Source organism: Choloepus didactylus, chromosome 8 (genome assembly GCF_015220235.1).
Source record: "Choloepus didactylus isolate mChoDid1 chromosome 8, mChoDid1.pri, whole genome shotgun sequence".
In the NCBI taxonomy this organism is placed as follows: domain Eukaryota; kingdom Metazoa; phylum Chordata; class Mammalia; order Pilosa; family Megalonychidae; genus Choloepus; species Choloepus didactylus.
In genome coordinates, this window is record NC_051314.1 from 87,346,457 (window position 1) to 87,365,943 (window position 19,487).

A 19,487-nucleotide genomic window follows, 5' to 3' on the forward strand; every position below is an offset into this window, starting at 1 on the left:
AAGAAGTGGGTCTGTAGAGCTTCCTAAGATTCAATTCTCCCTGGGTCACTTCCCAGATTAAACTCCCTGTAAGAGGAAGACTTTGGTCCATTGTGGTGACAGGCTCATTTCTCTTCCGACAGCTCTAACCGGAACTCTTTATCCAATGTCCCCATGAGCTCTAGTTGTGACTTTCTGCTCCAAAGACTCAGGCATTTTCTTCATAGGACAAAATATGGCTTTTAGAGTCTTTCCCAAACTCAACTGCAAATAGTGACATATAAATAACACAAACTAGTCTTAATGTTTATAAATGAGAAGAAATGGGAACAATTAACATATTCATAACCAAATTTTATGGCTTGAGATGAATGCTTAATGCATTCTATTGCTTCTGGGTGCAATTGAACTGCACAATCCACTCAGTAATAACTCTGTGCTTCTCTCTAATGCATTTGTTATTTATTTTGCAAATTTCATACCATGATCAATTAGGAAGTCTCAATGACAACTCACCCAGTGCCCTTCTACATGCCTTTCTATATCAATTTATTGTTATTCCTTATCTTTATGCTATTACCTAAAACACTGTAAATACATTCCCACTGTTCTTTTCAGAGCTGCCTTCACCTCCTTGTTCTTCAGGCTGTAGATGAGGGGATTCAGCATGGGCGTGATCACATTGTACTGCAGGGAGAAAATCAACTCCAAGGGTGATCCCGAGGTTGGCATGAGATAGCGAAGAAAACCTGATCCATAAAATAAGCTCACTGTAAAGAGGTGGGAGGAGCAGGTAGAAAAGGCCTTGCTTCTGCCTGACCTGGATCTGATGCTCAGGATTGTGGAGACAATGCAGCCATAAGAGTAGAAGATTGAAAGGGAAGTGGCAAGTCCATGTGAGATGATGGAGCAGAACATGACAATGAGGTTGGTGGAGACATCAGAGCAGGACAGAGGGAAGAGAGAGGGCAGCTCACAGCTGTAATGTGGGATGGTTTGGGTCTCACAGAAGTCCATTTGTGTTGCCAGGGGGATATTGATGAGTGTGTCCAGAATACCCAAGCTCCATGAGACCCACACAAGCTGCACACACCACTCTTTCCTCATCACCTGTGCATAGAGCAGAGGGTGGCAGATGGCAGCATAGCGGTCATAGGCCATCACTGAGAGCAGACAGGCTTCAGTCCCTGCAGTGACAAACAAAAAGAAAATCTGAGATAGGCAACCCCCTACTGAAATGGTTTTCTTCTTGGACAGAAGGTTCTCCAACATCTTGGGCACAATAACAGAAGAGAAACAGAGATCAATGAAAGAAAGATGACTCAGAAAGAAGTACATGGGGTTGTGGAGGTGAGAATCAGTCCTGATCACTAACAACATCATAAGGTTCCCTGTCACAGTCAGGAGGTAAATCCCCAGGAACAGCACAAAGAGCAGAGCCTGGATGTGGGGCTCAGCAGAGAGTCCAAGAAGGATGAATTCTGTCATGGTGCTGTGGTTCCTGAAGTCCATTTAGATGGTTGATCCCTAAAAATGATACAGAAAGCATGATTAGTGAGGTTATATAGACCTCCAAAGCAGTTTCACATTGCATTGGTTCCCTTTTCTTAATGCAATTTTATTGAAATATATTCACTCACCATACAACCTATTCAATATACGTAATAAATGGCTCACAGTATCATCACTTAGTTATGCTGCATTTGTCACCACAATTAATTTAAAACATTTTCATTACTCCAATAATAAAATAAAAAATAAGAAAAAAGAAAAAGAATAAAGAAAACCCAAAACATCCCATACTCCTTATCTCCCTTATTATTGATCCTTTAGTGTTGGTGTGGAAGGTTTGTTACTGTTGACTTAAGTTTTTGCTGTTAACTATAGTCCGTAGTTTGCAATAGACACATTTTTCCCCATATACAACTCTATTATTAACTCCTTGCTATAGTGTCATACGTTTTTTTCTACTTCATGAAAGAGATCTTTTATGTTTGTACTGTTATCACAGTCATCATGCCAATACAAGATTCACTATGTCAAACTGTTGCACTGGTTTCCTTTCAATACCAAAATCACCCAGAAACTATGGGCCAGATTTTGTTTCTGTCACTTGCATCAAAAAGATGAATAAGACACAATTCCTATATTTAAAATGTAACAGGTCACAAAAGAAAACAGAAAGAAAGCAATTAAATCACAGTGTGACTAACTGCAATAGAAGCTTTAAGTATGATTTAGAAAAAAGACAGTAATGTCATCATATTGAAGATCTATGGGCAAATTTTTTTGCATAAGTATTATTTCTCAGTGGAGTCATAGAAAGGAAGAATGTTTAGATTGAAATTGTCAGTTCAAAGGATCAGGATTGAGAAGTAGCAAGGCATGATTGAGAAAACTTGAATATTTCTTAATAGCTGGAGCCTAGAATGTGGGTAGACAACTTAGTGCAATGACTAACAAGAGAGGCTCTTAAATCAGACTAGGCTCAAAGCCCAGCTTTACCATGTGTACATTATCTAACTTCTCTAGGTCCTAAAACTGAAATGATAGTATTTTATCTTGTTAAAATTGTTAGGAGAATTAAATATGATGCAAAGTGCATTTAAAATATCAATACCTTATTGCTCTGTGTTAATTCTCATCCCCATTATTATTAATTGAAGTTGTAATTGTAGATGAAGACAAGTAAATCTTAATGCAAGATAATTCTCTTTCCTGAAATGGCTATAATAAAGTCATTTTGAAAACACTAAAGATAGTTACCCTCCTTTTCCCACATTCCAAGTTGAAAAGAAGTTTGGCATTTGGAATCACATTGCATCCTTTCCATTATTAGTATTAAGGATCTTGAAGTTACGAGGGTCATGTCACTCAGAAAGGTCAGCCAGATTCCAGAAAGGGCATGGAAAGAGAAGCTGGACCAGTGCCCACAGTCTTGAAATCACTTTCAGGGATGGGGGTGCATACTGTGAAGTGCCAGGCCTCTGGGTAAAGGGTAAAGGGGGACAAAGGAAGAAGTGATTTGAAGGAATTTCATGCCAGGGTCCATAGCATGGATGACTCTGCCAGGGTTGGTAGGATGTAGGAAATGGAGGGATAGTATTTCAAAAGACCACATTCCTAGAATTTTGATGGCTTGCCAGAACATTCAAATGATTCAGGGATCAACAATAGCTATTTCCTACCCCATTGGAAGTGGTATTTAATAAAGACCTATTCTCCACCCATTGTAAGAAAGCCTATTAAAACAGGAAAATGGAGCATTTGATCCTGTTTATCCTAGTAGTACAGATATTTGGGTTTCCCCTTTCAACTTCGTACCAAACACTTTTCTCAATATTCAAGTATCAAGGCCAATCTTTGTCATTGGACCTTGGTTTTGTCAATAACTTTAGGGGTCCTTTATAAGAATGCTCTGGCTGTTTGAACAAAGAATACCCATCAGATCCAGGTTTGGTCTGTAAATGCAAGAATCAGACCTTCATGTCATGCATAGGACTAGTCAAGTTCACCAAGTCCATTTCCAGGTCATGGCCATTCTTTGCTGCCTCACAAAGGGGAACTTCTGTGTTCTTACTTTTAAAGTGTTAAGCCATCAACAGAGCCCTATTCCCTTCCTGAAACCCAAATACACTTTACCTGTATTTCCTATTCAGAAGGCAATCTGCTCCCCGATGTGGCTGCAGGACCTTGTGTTTGATTCAACTACTAAAAATAAAAATGACCTGGAGAAGGTATTTCCTACACTTGGTTTTATGGTTTTATGGTTGAGGTCATAATACTCTATTGAAAAAGAGATGTTTTCTTGGATTCTTTACTGTGAAAGTGAAATGGCACCAGGGCAGTCCCTTCTTTCAAATTGTCTCAAACAGCATTACTCTGGCATCTCTTTATGCTTTCCTCTGTTTTTCTATATAAACCGTCTCAGTCATTTATAGGTCACTCTGATGTAATCTTCAGAGCAGCTGTGTTTATGCTGCTTAGTTTACTCCCTGGTCTCAGTGGCCCAGGGGATGGTTCAGGCAATGCCAATTATTCCCCTAAGTGAGAACTTGAAGTTCGACATTTTAGTCAAGAATTAAGCCATTTCATAAATACCATGCTAGACGAGGGTTTTCTTAAATGGCCCTTTGGAACTTCTGGGTTGAAACAATGACCAGGATCATCAAATGTGAACTCTTGTTTCAGAAGTTCCTAAGAGACAATGAAGTCATAGGGTGTTTCACAGTTATCCTTGTAAGAAAGACTATTTTTCAGTTGACACTCCAAGGATTGTGTTTTCTTTCTGTAATTCTCAGCCAATTTCACCTAGATAAATCTGCTGTGTACATGTGAATTGATGATCAGTTGAATAAAAAACAATAACCAGTCATTTTCTGAAACTGCCCAGTCAACTCTTTGTAGTGTGATGAATCCACTGATAAGCATGTTACACAATGACACTATAAAGTTTTCTTGCTAAGTGATTGAGATTCCATTTAGAGAAACATTTGCTTATTAAATTTATTGTCTTGCATCATAATAATCTATTAGGTTAAAACAATATGTTTACTTATTTAATTACAATGTTCTATAATGCTTTCATTTAAACTAAAATGTTTAACAGCCATTCTGTCCCTTCTGTGTCATTTCTTAAATAATCAAAAGAAAAATAATAGTAAGGAAATTAGAATTCTTAAGTCTATTTGCAGAATACTGGATTTTTTTGGAAATTTATGTGGATGTTAAAATTTTTTTTTTAAATATTTAGTTGGTATCATAATACTATTATTTTGAGAAATATTTACATAAATTGTACATATATATTTACATATAATATACACATAGATTATATGTATATTTGTGGAGACATGGAAGTTCCCCTGGTTAAACAAGCTATAGAGCAGGGCCTCCCCAAGCTCCAGATGTCTGAAGGTGGGCACTGGGCTAGGAAAAGGCCAAAAGCTTTGCATGTCTGAAAGCGAACTGCAGTTTAGATGAGGGAATAGTCTCTGAGCTCCTGCTGGGCTCCTTCCATGCTCCTGTCTCCCACCCCCACTGTTTCCCATCTAGCCCCCAAAGAAATTGTCCCTTAAGACTAAAGATATGTAAATACACCTCATGGCTTTAGAAAAAATGTACCCTCCCTGAGACACCTGAAAACAGTCAAGTAGGAAACTACCTTGTATGCTATAAAGACCTGTAGAAATGAGTAGAATAAAACTTTCTTTTGCATGAACACTGAGGACGGAGTGTGCTCCCCTTCTTTCACATATATTCATTATATTATTCACATAATTCATATACGTTATACACATACCTTTATACACCTATTTTTACATATTTTACACTAATAATAAAATTTAATTTAATAATTAAAGCCATATTTTCTCCTGTGTAGAAAAGTACAGTAGCTCCTTGTACTATGTGCTTACCCCACATCCAGGCTCTGCTCTTTGTGCTTCTCCTGGTAATTACCTCCTGACCATGACAGGGAACATTATGATGTTTTTGGTGATCAGGACTGATTCTCACTTCTTCACACCCTTGTACTCCTTTCTGAGTCACCTCTCTCTCATTGATGTCTGTTTGTCTTCTGTTACTGTGCCCAAGATGTTGGAGAACCTTCTAAATATGAAGATAACCATTTCAGTAGCAGATTGTCTGGCTCAGATTTTCCAGTCACTAGAGGGACAGAAGTCTGACTGCTCTCAGTGATGGCCTATGACCACTATGCTACCATCTGCCACCCACTGCTCTATGCACAGGTGATGAGGAAAGAGTGGTGTGTGCAGCTTGTGTGCATCTCATAGAGCTTGAGTGTTCTCAATACACTCATCAATATCCTCCTGGCAAAAAAAAAAATGAATTTCTATGAGACGAGTACCAAGCTACATTACATCTGCCCTCTCTCTTCCTTCTCTCCTGCTCTGATGTCTCCACCAACCTCATTGTCATGTCACAATCATATAGAAATTGTGTGCCAGATTTTGTTTCTGTCACTTGCATCATAAAGATGAGTAAGACACAATTCCTATATTTAAAATGTAACAGGTCACAAAAGAACACAGAAAGAAAGCAATTAAATCACAGTGTGATTAACTGCAATAGAAGCTTTAAGTATGATTTAGAAAAAAGTAATGTCATCATACTGAAGATCTATGGGCAAAATTTTTGTGTAAGTATTATTTCTCAGTGGAGTCATAGAATGGAAGAATGTTTAGATTGAAGTTGTCAGTTCACAGGATCAGGATTGAGAAGTAGCAAGGCATGACTGAGAAAACTTGAATATTTCTTAATAGCTGGAGCCTAGAATGTGGGTAGACAACTTAGTGCAATGACTAACAAGAGAGGCTCTTACATCAGACTAGGGCCAAAGCCCAGCTTTACCATGTGCACATTACCTACCTTCTCTGGGTCTTTGTTTCTATTCTGAAAATTGAAATGAAAATATACTATCTTGTTAAAATTGTTAGGAGAATTATATATGATGCAAAATGCATTTAAAATATCAATACCATAATTCTGTGTTAATTCTTGTCATCATTTTTATTATTCAAAGTTATAATTGTAGATGAAGACAAGTAAATCTTAATGCAAGATAATTTCCTTTCCTGAAATGGCTATAATAAAGTCATTTTGAAAACCTAAGGGTAGCTACCCTCCTTTTCCCACATTCACAGTTGAAAGGAAGTTTGGCATTTGGAATCACATCACATCCTCTCCTTTAGAAGGATTAAGGATCTTGAAGATATGACGGTAATGCCACTCAGGAGGATAGGGCAGCCAGACTCCAGAAAGGACAAGGGAAAGAGAAGCTGGACTAGGGCCCTCAGTCTTGAAATCACTTTCTGGGATGGGGGTGCATCCTGTGACATCCCAGGCCTCTGGGCAAAGGGGAAAGGGGGACAGAAGAAGAGGTGTTTTGAAAGAATTCCATGCCAGGGTCTGTAGCATGGACGACTCTGCCAGGGCTGGTAGGATGTAGGAAATGGAGGGATAGTATTTTGAAAGACCACATTCCTAGAATTTTGATGTCTTGCCAGAACACTCAAATGATTCAGGGATCACCAGTAGCTGATAATCCCTGCCTTATTGGAAGTGGTGTTTAATAAAGAACTATTTTCCACTCATTCTAAAAAAGCTTCTGAAAATAGGGAAATGGAACACTTTGTCCTGTTTATTTTAGTTGTATAGATATTTGGATTTCCCCTTTCAACTTCATACCAAAACACTTTTGTCATTATTCAAGTGTCAAGACCACTCTTTATCATTTGACTTTGGTTTTGTCAATAACTTTAGGTCTCCTTTATAGGAATGCTCTTGGCTATATAAATATTTGAACATTTGAATATTCTTCAATAACAGTCAGAGCATTCCTATAAAGGAGACCTAAAGTTATTGACAAGACCAAAATCCAATGAGAAAATTGTCCTTGATACTTGAGTATTATCCATCAGATCTAGCTTTGGTCTGTATGTGCTAGAATAGGAGCATCAGATCATGCATAGGACTTGTCATGTTGGCCAAGACCATTCCCTGTTCATTTCCATTCTTTGCTGCCTGACAAAGGGGAATTTCTGAGTCCTTGTTATTACTATTTTTTTTGTTCATGTTGAAAAGGGGTGTTGACTTGATGTGGAAAGAGGACACATCTAGTTGATATTCTTGAAGAGGCTGTTGCCTTTGGGTTTTGGGACTTAGCTGGCATAGGAGTTCTCTGAAGGATTTAAGTTTCTGAAGAATAAACTTAGTGAGTGAAACTTTTATAGAATCTCAAATAGGAATCCAGGTATTTTTTAAGGTTTTTGGGACTACTGTTGTCTTGGGCTTATCATACTGTGGTCATTTCGCATATCTAGGTGAAGCTTGCATAGGAGTAACCTCCAGGACATTCTCTTGACTCTATTTGAATTCTCTTAGCCACTGAAACCTTATTTTGTTGCTTTTCTTTTCCCCCTTTTATTCAAAAAGGCATTCTCCATCCCTCCAGGGTCAGGCTCATTCCTGTAATCCATGTCCTGTATCACCAGGAAGGCTCATTCATCTGGGGGGTCCTGTCCCACATCATGGGGGTTGAGGGAGGGTGATGATTTATTGCAGAGTTAGGCTTAGAGAGAGAAAGTCCACATTTTAATATGAAAAGATGTTCTCTGGAAGTGACTCCTATGCATAATTATAGGTGGGTCTAGCGTCCCCATAACAACCATAAGTTTCACCCGAGCAAGCCTCAAGATCAAGGGCTTGACTTATAAAGTACAGGGCTCCTAAGTTCACATAGCACATATTATGTCCACAATAATTCATTCATATCTCACATTATTGTCACTTGTATAATACATTGTAGAATCCTCATCACTCTCCATTTTAAACAATTCTCATGATAAAATCACCTCATAGCTCTTGTCAGCCCTTAGTTATCTATCCCTAATATTTGTGTGGTACTAGTGTGGTATTCCTATTAATTATAGTCCCTAGCATGCAATAGGTCAATTTTTCCCAAATATCCTTCTGTTTACAACTCTCTGTATTAGTGTCATACCTTAGAAGTATATCATGCAAGCACCTATGTATCTTTGTGGTGCTGATCTGTGGGAAACATGCCTTTAAATAACCTCTTTCAATCCTATTCACCTTCAATTCAGCTCTGATACTTATAATCCCATTAACAAACTATTGTCACCCCTATCCTTTCCCATACCTTTTTATTCCACCGTCATTAACATATCTGAACACACTAGATTATCATTCCCCCTCACTTACTTCTATCACTAGCTCCCCAATATTTCTCATTATTAGTCATTGATTTTACATTGTTCAGGGAGTTCATAGAAATGGTAACATAACAATATCTCCCCTTTTGTGTCTGACTTATTTTACTCAGCTTTATATCATCAATGTTCATCCATGTTGCCATATGTTTCAGGACCTTGCTGCTTCTTACTGCTGCGTAGTATTCCATCGTATGTATATACTGCATTCTGTTTATACACTCGCCTGTTGAAGGACACTTGGATTGTTTCCATCTCTTGGAAATTGTGAACAATGCTGTTATGAACATTGGTGTACAAATGTCACTGCTATGAACACTGGTGTACAAATGTTTGGTGTACAAATTGTGAACAATACTGCTATGAACACTGGTGTACAAATGTCACTGCTTTCAAATCATCTGGGTATAAACCGAGAAGTGGAATTGCTGAATCACAGGTTAATTCAATATCTAGTTTTCTGAGAAACCACCAAACTATCTTCCACAGTGGCTGTAACATTATACATTCCCACCAGCAGTGAATAAAGTTCCAATTTCTCCACATCCTCTCCAGCATTTATTATTTCCTGTTTGTTTAATGGCAGCCATTCTTATCGGTTTGACATGGTATCTCATTGAGGTTTTGGTTTGCATTTCCCTAATTGCTTGTGAAGGTGAAACATTTTTTCATGTGTTTTTTAGTAATTTGTATTTCATCTTTGGAAAAATACCTTTTTATATCTTTTGCCTATTTCATAATTGGGCTGTTTTTCCTATTATAGTTGAGTTGTAAGATTTCTTTATATATGCAGGATATCAGTCTCTTCTCAGATATATGATGTTCCAGTTTGCCAGTGCTGCTCTTATGCAAAATACCAGAAATGGATAAACTTTTATAAAGGGGATTTATTAGGTCACAAATTTACAGTTCCAAGGCCACAAAGGTGTCCAAACTAAGACCTCAACATGAGGATACCTTCACTGAAGAGTGGTCAATGGTGTTCGGAACACCTCTGCCAGCTGGGAAGTCACATGGCTGGCACCTGCTGTTCTTTTGCTCCTGGGTTACATTTCAAAATGGCATTCTCCAAAATGTCTCTGGGCTTGTCTCTCTTAGATTCTCTGGAGCAAACTCTGGACTAGCATCTCTTAGTTAAGCATCTCTAAATGTCCTTCTGTCCACATCTCCAAGCATCTCTAAGCATCAGCTTTCAATAGCCATCTTCAAAATGTCTCTCAGCTGCTCTTGGGGCATTTTGTCTTCTCTTAGCTTCCGTGGAACAAACTCTGGGCTGGCATCTCAAACTGTCAGCTCTCCCAAAGTCTCTCTCAGCTGCTCTGAGCACCTTCTGTTTGTGAGCTCTTTTTTTTAGGACTCCAGTGATTAAATTAAGGTTCACCCTGAATGTATGGTTCCATATATCCATGGAAATAATTTAATCAAACATTACACCCACAGTTGATTGAGTCACATCTCTATTGAAATACATAATTGAAAGATTAATACTTGCCCTCACAAGATTGCATTAAAGAACATGGCTTTTGGGGGACATACTATATCCAAAAAAGCACATATGGTTTCCAAATATTTTCTCCCATTGAGTTGGCTGCCTTTCACCTTTTTGATGAAGGTTTTTTGAGGCACAGAAGCTTTTGATTTTGAGGAGTTCCTGTTTATCCAGTTTTTCTTTCATTGCTTGTGCTTTAGGTATAAGGTCTAAAAAGCTGTCTCCTGTTATTAGGTCCTGAAGAAGTTTCTCTATATTATCTTCTAGAAGTTTTATTGTGCTGTCTCTTATATTGAGGTCTTTGATCCACTTTCAGTTAATTTTTGTATGGGGTGTGAGGTAGGGATCCTCTTTCATTCTTTTGGTTATGGCTATCCAGTTCTCACAGCCTCATTTGTTGAAGAGACGGTTCTGTCACAGTTCTGTGGATTTGGGGGTTTTACGAAAAATCACTTGACCATAAACCTGGGGGTCTGTTTCCAAATTCTCAGTTTGATTCCATTGATCAATATGTCTATCTTTGTGCCAATGCCATGCTGTTTTGACCACTGTGGCTTTATAGTAGTCTTCAAAGTCTGGAAGTGTAAGTACTCCCCCTTTGTTCTTTTTTTAGGATGATTTTAGCAATTCAAGGCCACTTTCCCTTCCAAATAAATTTGATAACCAAGTTTTCCAAGTCTGAAAAATAGGTTGTTGGAATTTTGATTGAAATTTCATTGAATCTATAGATCAGTTTGGGTAGAATTGTCATCTTAATGATGCTTTGTCTTCCTATCCATGGGCATGGAATATTTTTTCCACTTATTAAGAGCCTATAATATTTCTTTTGGTAATGTTTTGTAATTTTCTGTGTAGAGGTCTTTTATGTCCTTGGTTAAGTTTATTCCTAGGTACTTGATTCTTTTGCTTGCTATTGTGAGTGGAATTTTTTTGATTGCCTCTTCAGTTAGGTCATTACTAGTGTACAGGAACCTTACTGACTTACGTGCATTAATCTTATATCCCACCATTCTGCTGAGTTTTTTTTATTAGCTCAAGTAACTTTGTCATCAAATTCTCAGGATTTTTCAAATATAAGATTGTATCATCTGCAAATACTGACAGTTTTACTTCTTCCTAGCCAATTTGGATGCCTTTTATTTCTTTCTTTTGCTGAATTGTTCTGGCTAGAACTTGTAGCAAAACGTTGAATAACAGAGGTGACAGTGAGTATGCTTGTTTTGTCTTAAGGGGAATGCTTTCAGCCTCTCACCATTGGGTACTATGCTGGCTGTGGGCTTTTCATATATGCCCTTTACCATACTGAGGAAGTTTCCCTCAACTCCTCCCTTGTGTTTTAGTAAAAAATGGATGTTGAATTTTGTCAAATGCTTTTTTAGCATCTACTGAAATGATCATTTTATTTTTTCTTTTAAATTTGTTAATGTGTTCAATTACATTAATCAATTTTATTATGTTGAACCACCCTTGCATGCCAGGAATGAATCCCACTTGGTTGTGGTATATAGATCTTTTAACATGCTTTTGGATTCAATTTGCAAGTATTTTGTTTAGGATTTTTGCATCTATATTCATTAGGGAGATTGGCCTATAGTTTTTCTTTTTTGTAGTGTCTTTATCTGGTTTTGGTATCGGAGTGATATTAGCTTCATAGAATGAGTTAGGTAGTGTTCCATTTTCTTCAATTTTTTTTGAAAGAGTTTGAGCAATAATGGTGTCAATTCTTCTTGGAATGTTTGGTAAAATTCCTCTGTGAAGCCATCTGGCCCTGGGTTTTATTGGTAGATAGATATTTGATGACTGATTGGATCTCTTCACCTGTGATTGGTTTGTTGAGGTCTTCTATTTCTTCTTGGATCAGTCTAGGTTGTTCATGTGTGTCCAGAAAATTGTCCATTTCTTCTAAATTGTCTAACTTGTTGGCATACAGTTGTTCATAGTATCCTCTTATGATTTTTTCATTTCTTCATGATCCATAGTAAATATCCCCTTCTCATTTCTGATTCTGTTTATTTGTGTCTTCTCTCTTTTTGACTTTGTCAGTCTAGGTAAGGGTCTATCAATCTTGTTGATCTTCTCGAAGAATGAACTTTTGGTTTTATTTATTCTCTCTATTGTTTTCTTGTTCTCCAGCTCATTTATTTCTGCTTTAATTTTTGTCTTTTCCTTTTCTTCCACTTGCTTTAGGGTTACTTTGCTGATCATTCTCCACCTCTTCAGTTGTTCAGTTAGGTCTTTGGTTTTAGCTCTTTCTTGCTTTTTGAGCTATAAATTTCTCTCTCAGCACTGCCTTCACTGCATCCCACAGGTTTTGATATGTTGTGCTCTCATTTTCATTCATTTCTCTTGTAGTTTCTCTTGCACTTTCTTCTTTGACCCACTGGTTGCTTAGGAGTGTGTTGTTTAACCTCCATATATTTTTGAAAGAGCTCTATTGAGATCTTATTGATTTTATTGAAATCTTATTGATTTCTAGTTCCATTCCATTATGGTTAGAGGATGTGCTTTGAATAATTTCAAACTTTTAAAATTTATTAAGACTTGTTCTGTGCCCCTGCCTATAATCTATCCTGGAGAATGTTCCATGGCTCTATAGAAAAATTTATTTCCTGGTATTTTGGGATGTAATGATTTATATATTTCTGTTAAGTCTAATTCATTTATCATATTGTTTAGTTTCTCAAACTTGTTCTGTGCCCCTGCCTATAATCTATCCTGGAGAATGTTCCATGGCTCTATAGAAAAATTTATTTCCTGGTATTTTGGGATGTAATGATTTATATATTTCTGTTAAGTCTAATTCATTTATCATATTGTTTAGTTTCTCAATTTCCTTATTGTTCCTCTGTCTAGTTGTTCTATCTATAGAAGTGAGTGTTATAATGATGTCTCCTTCTATTATTGTAGACATGTCTATTGCTCCCCTCAGTTTATTCAATGTTTTTCTAATGTATTTTGGAGCTCCTTGATTGGGAGCATAAACACTTATGATTGTTATTTCTTCTTGGTGAATTGTCCCTTTTATTAATATATAGTATCCTTGTTTGTCTCTTATGATATCCTTGCATTTAAATTGTATTTATCTAATATTAGCATAGCTACCCCAGCTTTCTTTTGTTGCAGTTTGCATAGAATATTTTTTTCCATCCTTACACTTTCAGTTTTTTTGTGTCACTTGGTCTAAGATGAGTCTCTTGAAAACAGCATATTGATGGGTAATACTTTTTAATCCATTCTACCAGTCTGTATCTTTTAATTGGAGAATTTAATCCATTCACATTCAAAGTTATTACTGTAAAGGGAGTTCTTGAACAAACCATCTTATCCTTTGGTTTTTAGTTATTAGATCTATCCCCCGCCCCCACTATTTTTTCCTTTATGTAACCCTTACTAATATTCTTTGGTTCTATGCCCCTCGACAGACCTTTCCCTGCTTTCTTTTTTTCTCAGCTAGTAGAGCTCTCTTTAGTATTTTCTTCAGGGCAGGTCTCTTATTAACAAATTTTCTCAGCATTTGTTTGTGAAAATATTAATCGCTCCCTCCATTTTGAAGGAGAGCTTTGCTAGATAAAGAATTCTTGGCTGGCAATTTTTCTGTTTCAGAGTCTTAACTATGTCATTACACTGTCTTCTGGCCTCTATGGTGCCTGCTGAGTTGTCAGTACTTAGTCTTATGTTGTTTCCCTTCTATGTGGTAAATCACTTTTCTCTTGCTGCTTTCAGAAATTTCTCCTTCTCTTCAGCATTTGACATTCTAATCACTATGTGTCTTGGACTAGATTTATTTGGTTTTATTCTATTTGGAATTCACTGGGTATCTTTGATTTGCATATTTATGTTGTTTAGAAGGATTGGGAAGTTTTCCCCAACTATGTCGTGAAACACTCTTCCTAGCCCCTTACCCTTCTCTTCTCCTTCTGGGACACCAGTGATTCTTATGTTTGTTTCCTTCATGTTGTCCATCATTTCTCTGAGATCCGTCTCACATTTTTTTGATTTTTTCATCCTTAATTCTTTTGTGCATTCACATTCAACTATCCTATCTTCTAGTTCACCTATTCTCTCTTCTGCCTCTTCAAATGTGCTGTTGATTGTCTCTAGTATATTTTTAATTTGATCCACAGTGTGGTAACAGAAGCACAACACTGCAAATGTAATTAACAGCACTGAATTATATATGTGAATGTGGTTAAAAGGGGAAATTTTTGGTTGTCTATACACACTAGAATTAAATTTGAAGCAAAAAAAGACAGTAGATTAGAGGCTGCCATGGGATGTGGAGAAGGGGAAGGGAGAGTTTTTGCTCAATAAGGACAAAGTTTCTGTTGAAAAAGTTTTGGTAATGAAAGGTGGTGATGGCTGCACAACATGGTGAATGTAATTAATTCCACTGAATTGTACACTTAAAATGATTAAAATGAGATATTTTGTGTTATATGTATGTTACAATAATAAAAAATTAAAAATTAAGATGAAGCAAGCAAAGAAGCATAACCCTTGATGTCAGACTCCTAGACTCCAGAATAGTGAGAAAATAAATATTTGTTGTTTCATTCTGAAAACAAACAAGCCAACAAAAAAGATGTGGGAGAGACAAAGAATGGGAAGACCCACAATCTAGTCTGTTAGACACTTAGTTGGGAACCCAGCTTGTATCCCCATAATTTTGAATCCTCCACCCCCACCCCACATATCCATTTCCTCTGAATTGCCAGAGCTGTATCTATGGTGGAATTCTGAGGAGAATTTCCCTCCTTCATTGTGCTGCCAAGTAGCCATTGGTTTGATGTCAGGATCAGGCACACCCTTAACTGCATTGCTCAGCTGGCCTGAAATCCAAATTCCTGTTTACCCCTCTCTGACCCTTTTGTTTTTGTTTACTTTTTACTGAAAATTGCATTTTTTATCTTGTCCTCTTATATCCCAATGCCTTTATGCTAAATTGTCTACTTTATGAAATCATAGCTTATCTTTCTTTAAATTTACTTTCTAAGAGATTTTAGAAATACCCTTTTTGTGGATCTCCATATGTACCCTCCCTTCTCAGGGTTGTCTTACCTCCCTTGGGTGCTATCACCTGTGCTAGGCCCAGAACTCACAAAATTGAAATATCTAATTTGCCAGTTACTGCACTCACACTTCCCCAACTATCTCACCTACCTCAGAATCAAGATCCTCAGGCTTGCACTATGTTCTCTTCTCTGGTGGGCTGGTCACGATATTGTTGTTCACTGAAATGCATAGTAAAGAAAACAAGATAGGTTGAATACCCATCAATGCAACCAAAAGTCTTTCCATGGAAAATGACTGGACTGACATGCTTATTTGACCATATGTATGCCTCTAAGCCAGAACCAATATAAACCATACTACTTCACCTCACCCCTCAAAGACCCTTTCAATTCTTAAGACACCATTTGGCATCCAATGACAAAGGAAATCAAGAAATAGTCTTATTGATATTCATGAGATATATTGTTATAATAAACTAATTCTGCTTCATATGCCTCAAGTCAGCTACCTGATACATGGGAGATATTTTTTCAAGTTCCTTGTCACAGCTACTTTCACCTCGTTATTTTTTTGGCTATAGATGAGGAGATTAATTAAGGGAGTAATCACACTGTACTGTACAGAGAAGATCAACTCCAATGGTAAGCCTGAGACTGGCATTAGATAATGAAGAAAAGCTGAAACATAAAGGAGGAGCACTACTATGAGGAGGGAGGAACAGATGGAGAAGGCCTTGCTTCTACATGAGGAGGAGCTGATGCTCAGGACCATGGAGACAATGGAGATGTAGGAATAAACAATTAGGGAGCACATTTGAATTCCATGCAGGTTACCAGAGCAGAGCAGGACTTTAAAATTGGTGGATATATCAGAACAGGGCAGAGGGAAGAGAGAGGGCAGCTCACAGCTGTAGTAGGGGATGGACTTATCACCAGAGAAGTCAAAGTTCATAGTAGAAGGAAGTTAAGGAGTGAATACAGAAAGCCCAGGCCCCAGGATCCCCACAGCAGACCCATACAGATCTGGTTGTTCATCATCTGTCCATAGAGCCGGGGATTGCAGATGGCAACATAGCAGTCATAGGCCATCACTGAGAGCAGGCAGGGTTCCATGCCCCCAGACTCAAAAACAAAGAAGACCTGAGCAAGGTAGCCTCCAACACATATAGTTTTACCCAAGACAGGAGATTCTCCAGCGGCTTTGGCTCTGTGGGTGAAGAGAGGGAAAAATCGAGGAAGGAAGGTGACTCAGGAAGAAGTACCTGGGGGTGTGGAGCCGAGAATCTGTCCTGACAACCAGTAGCATCAGCAGTTTCCCCATCAGGGTCATGATGTAAATTCCCAGGAACAGCACAAAGAGCAGAGTCTGGACATGGGGGTCAGCAGACAGTCCAAGGAGGATGAACTCGAGGATGACGCTGTGATTCCCCAAGTCCATTGAAAGAGGCTGCTCCCTAGAATAAAAATATGGACAAATCTGAAACCTCTTTTGACCACACCCGGTTACCAGAGGGTTGAGGTTTCCTCCTAACCAACTTAGAGTACATGTATGTTCTCACTGATTCCTTTGAATCCTTTCTTCCTTGGGCTGATATTTTCCTTCAATTCTTAACTCATGATATCACCCTCATGGCTGATAGTCTATCTCAGAGATTGGTGAAGGAATTATGAATATTCTCAATCTCGACTATGACTAATATTCTCTTTTTTTGCCTATAACTGTGCTCAACAATATTCCCTACCCCTTGTAGATTCTAGTGGGTTTCCTAGAGGGGATGTCTGAAAACTTGTCTTCTCTCCTCTGTTAATTAGACTATTACTTCAATTCAAAACCTAGACATGATGATATTATTTGATGATATTTTTTATTCGGTTAGTTTTTAACAGGCCACTGAAAAATAAATTGTCCATTTCATCTTTGAAAGAAGACTGAAATATGTAGACGCTAGAGTTTATACATGTGTGTGTGTGTTCGTGTGCGTGTTTGAGTATTATTTTGTGTTTTACTGGAGGTTGTGATAGAATAAGGGAGTAATTTTCTGTATACATTTTGCTGTAGAAACAACTGGCACAAGATGTTGTATAACTTGTCTAAACTGACAATTTGAAGAGTCAAAATTTGACTCCATTATAAAGGACTGAAGACTAGAGGTCATATTACCATTAAGTGCCTTCCAATCAAGTCTTGGTGCTTCATGTCCTCTATCATCTGGCATATATTGACTTTTGTGATTGTCCATTTACTACCCTAGGGAGGGCCTCAATGCTGAGGTTAGACTAGTGTACTTCTCTCGGATCACTACATGGGCTTCTCTTTCTCTTTCACTTCTTTCAATCTTATGCTCCACATGGAATGCCCTATATATCCTTATAAATCTTATTTATATTTTGCCTCTCACCAAAATTTCAACTTCTTTCTGAGAATTTTCTTTACAATATCCTTTTATGAACTCACCAGTATGTTAAATAATTGTTAAACTCTTATTCATTGATTGCCCGCTAAGTGTTTGACCATCCTAAACACTTGTATTTTTAACCCCGGAATCAATAACTGCACTGAAAATTTTCAAATAAGGAAATAAAAGTATTTGGGCATCTTACCAACTTTTCAACACCATTATTGCCACTGTATCCTCTCTGATTTTGAGAATGTGTTCTTTCTATCCTGGCCCAATTGACTCCTGCTTCTCTCCGCAGTCTGATCTAATCTAACTGCTCATAATAACTAACTCTTTTCCCTGTATGATATCAGATGAATCACTGTCTTTCTCTGGTATCTTGGGTAGCATTTATGTAGTGTGTTTATTTTTCCCCTCTTCCATGACGTTATAATTTCTTGATGGCAGTGATTGTGCTTTATAATATTTGGCATCCAGGACACTTGCCCCAATTAAGGAAATTGCATAGTAGAATTCCAATGAATATTTGCTATAGAAAAGAAAATGATTAAGGTAATTGTGCAAACTTTGCAGCTAATATTTTTGGGGAAAGTCTCCAAATCCATAAACCTGAGAAAGACTGAGCACTAAGGATAACTGGAAAGTGAAGGCAAAGTAATGTTTTGCGTGTATGTATGTGCTTGGGGGAGTGTCTGATTGTTGCAACTATGGAGGGTCAGGGAGTGGTCTTTTCTTGTGTACCTACCATCAGCTACCAGATCCCTGTACACAAGGAGTCATCCCATACCCACTAACCAACTTTTACATATACTAGAAAAGTGTTGAAACCAATGATTGTGATCTCCCACAACTCAGCATCAATCCGTCACCATCCATTTATCCTTTAGCTCATTTGTCTGTTCATCTATTCATTTTGTAATTCATCTATTCCATTAATAAACCACCTTTCTACATTTATTCTTCTACCATCTCTCCATGAACCAATGCTTTCAGATAACAAATATTCACAGATTTTCTGCTTCATATCAGAGTTTTTAGACATTTGGAGGAAGACAACCTAGTATAGACCAATGTTCAATTGTTACACACATACTCTATTTTTCTTCTTATATTTAATGTCGCTGATCCTTAGAGTCCATGGCTAGATTTTCTCCTTAGACTTTTACTCTTGCCAAATTTGAAACCTAATTTGGACTGTACACTCAGACTGTTCCTTTTCATGAAACCTCATGCCTGGGTTGGTAACTTCACAAAGTGTCTGCCCAGTCCCACTGACATTTCAGTCTGCTATGTAATCTGTATCTTTGTCATGATACAATGGAGTCTGTCACTGTGTGTGCCCAAAGGAATAAGATAGTGACTGTTTATATCTTTATCCTATCTTGTTTTAAACAGACAAGGAAGTGAGGGAAAGAACTGGTAGGAAACATGCTGAAACTCAAAGAGGAAGCAAGCAGTGGAGTTAGTATTTGAACACAGCAGTTTGGCATATAACTGACCCTTTCCATGGATATAGGTAACACAGAAATTTTCCTTGAACAAGAGTCATGTAACATAGGATTCTTAACATTTTGTCAGTCTCTAATGAATTTAATTTTAAAATGTTAATTAATTTCACAGATGTTGGAATTGGCGAGTTATTTAGAAGGTGAAGAGAATAAGGTCCAGTGAGTCATTTATTTACTGAGCATGGAATATTTCTCTACCTGACCAAAATTTGGGGAATTTGGTACTCAGAGACAGCATAAACACCATGTGTTTGGGAAGCCCTTAGACTAGGGAGTAGTGAAAATAAGTGGGCATAGAGTAATAACCTAAATGAATGCAATTTTTTTCTTTAATATTTCTTAGGTTT

General features: G+C 37.6%; 1 protein-coding gene across 1 annotated transcript; it reads right to left on the reverse strand.

The window, feature by feature from the left end:
- Positions 1 to 555: 555 nt before the first annotated feature.
- Positions 556 to 1,491, reverse strand: LOC119543141 (olfactory receptor 8S1-like). The gene has a single exon (XM_037847830.1). It carries the CDS (start codon positions 1,489 to 1,491, stop codon positions 556 to 558), a length of 936 nt encoding a protein of 311 aa, XP_037703758.1.
- Positions 1,492 to 19,487: the final 17,996 nt, after the last annotated feature.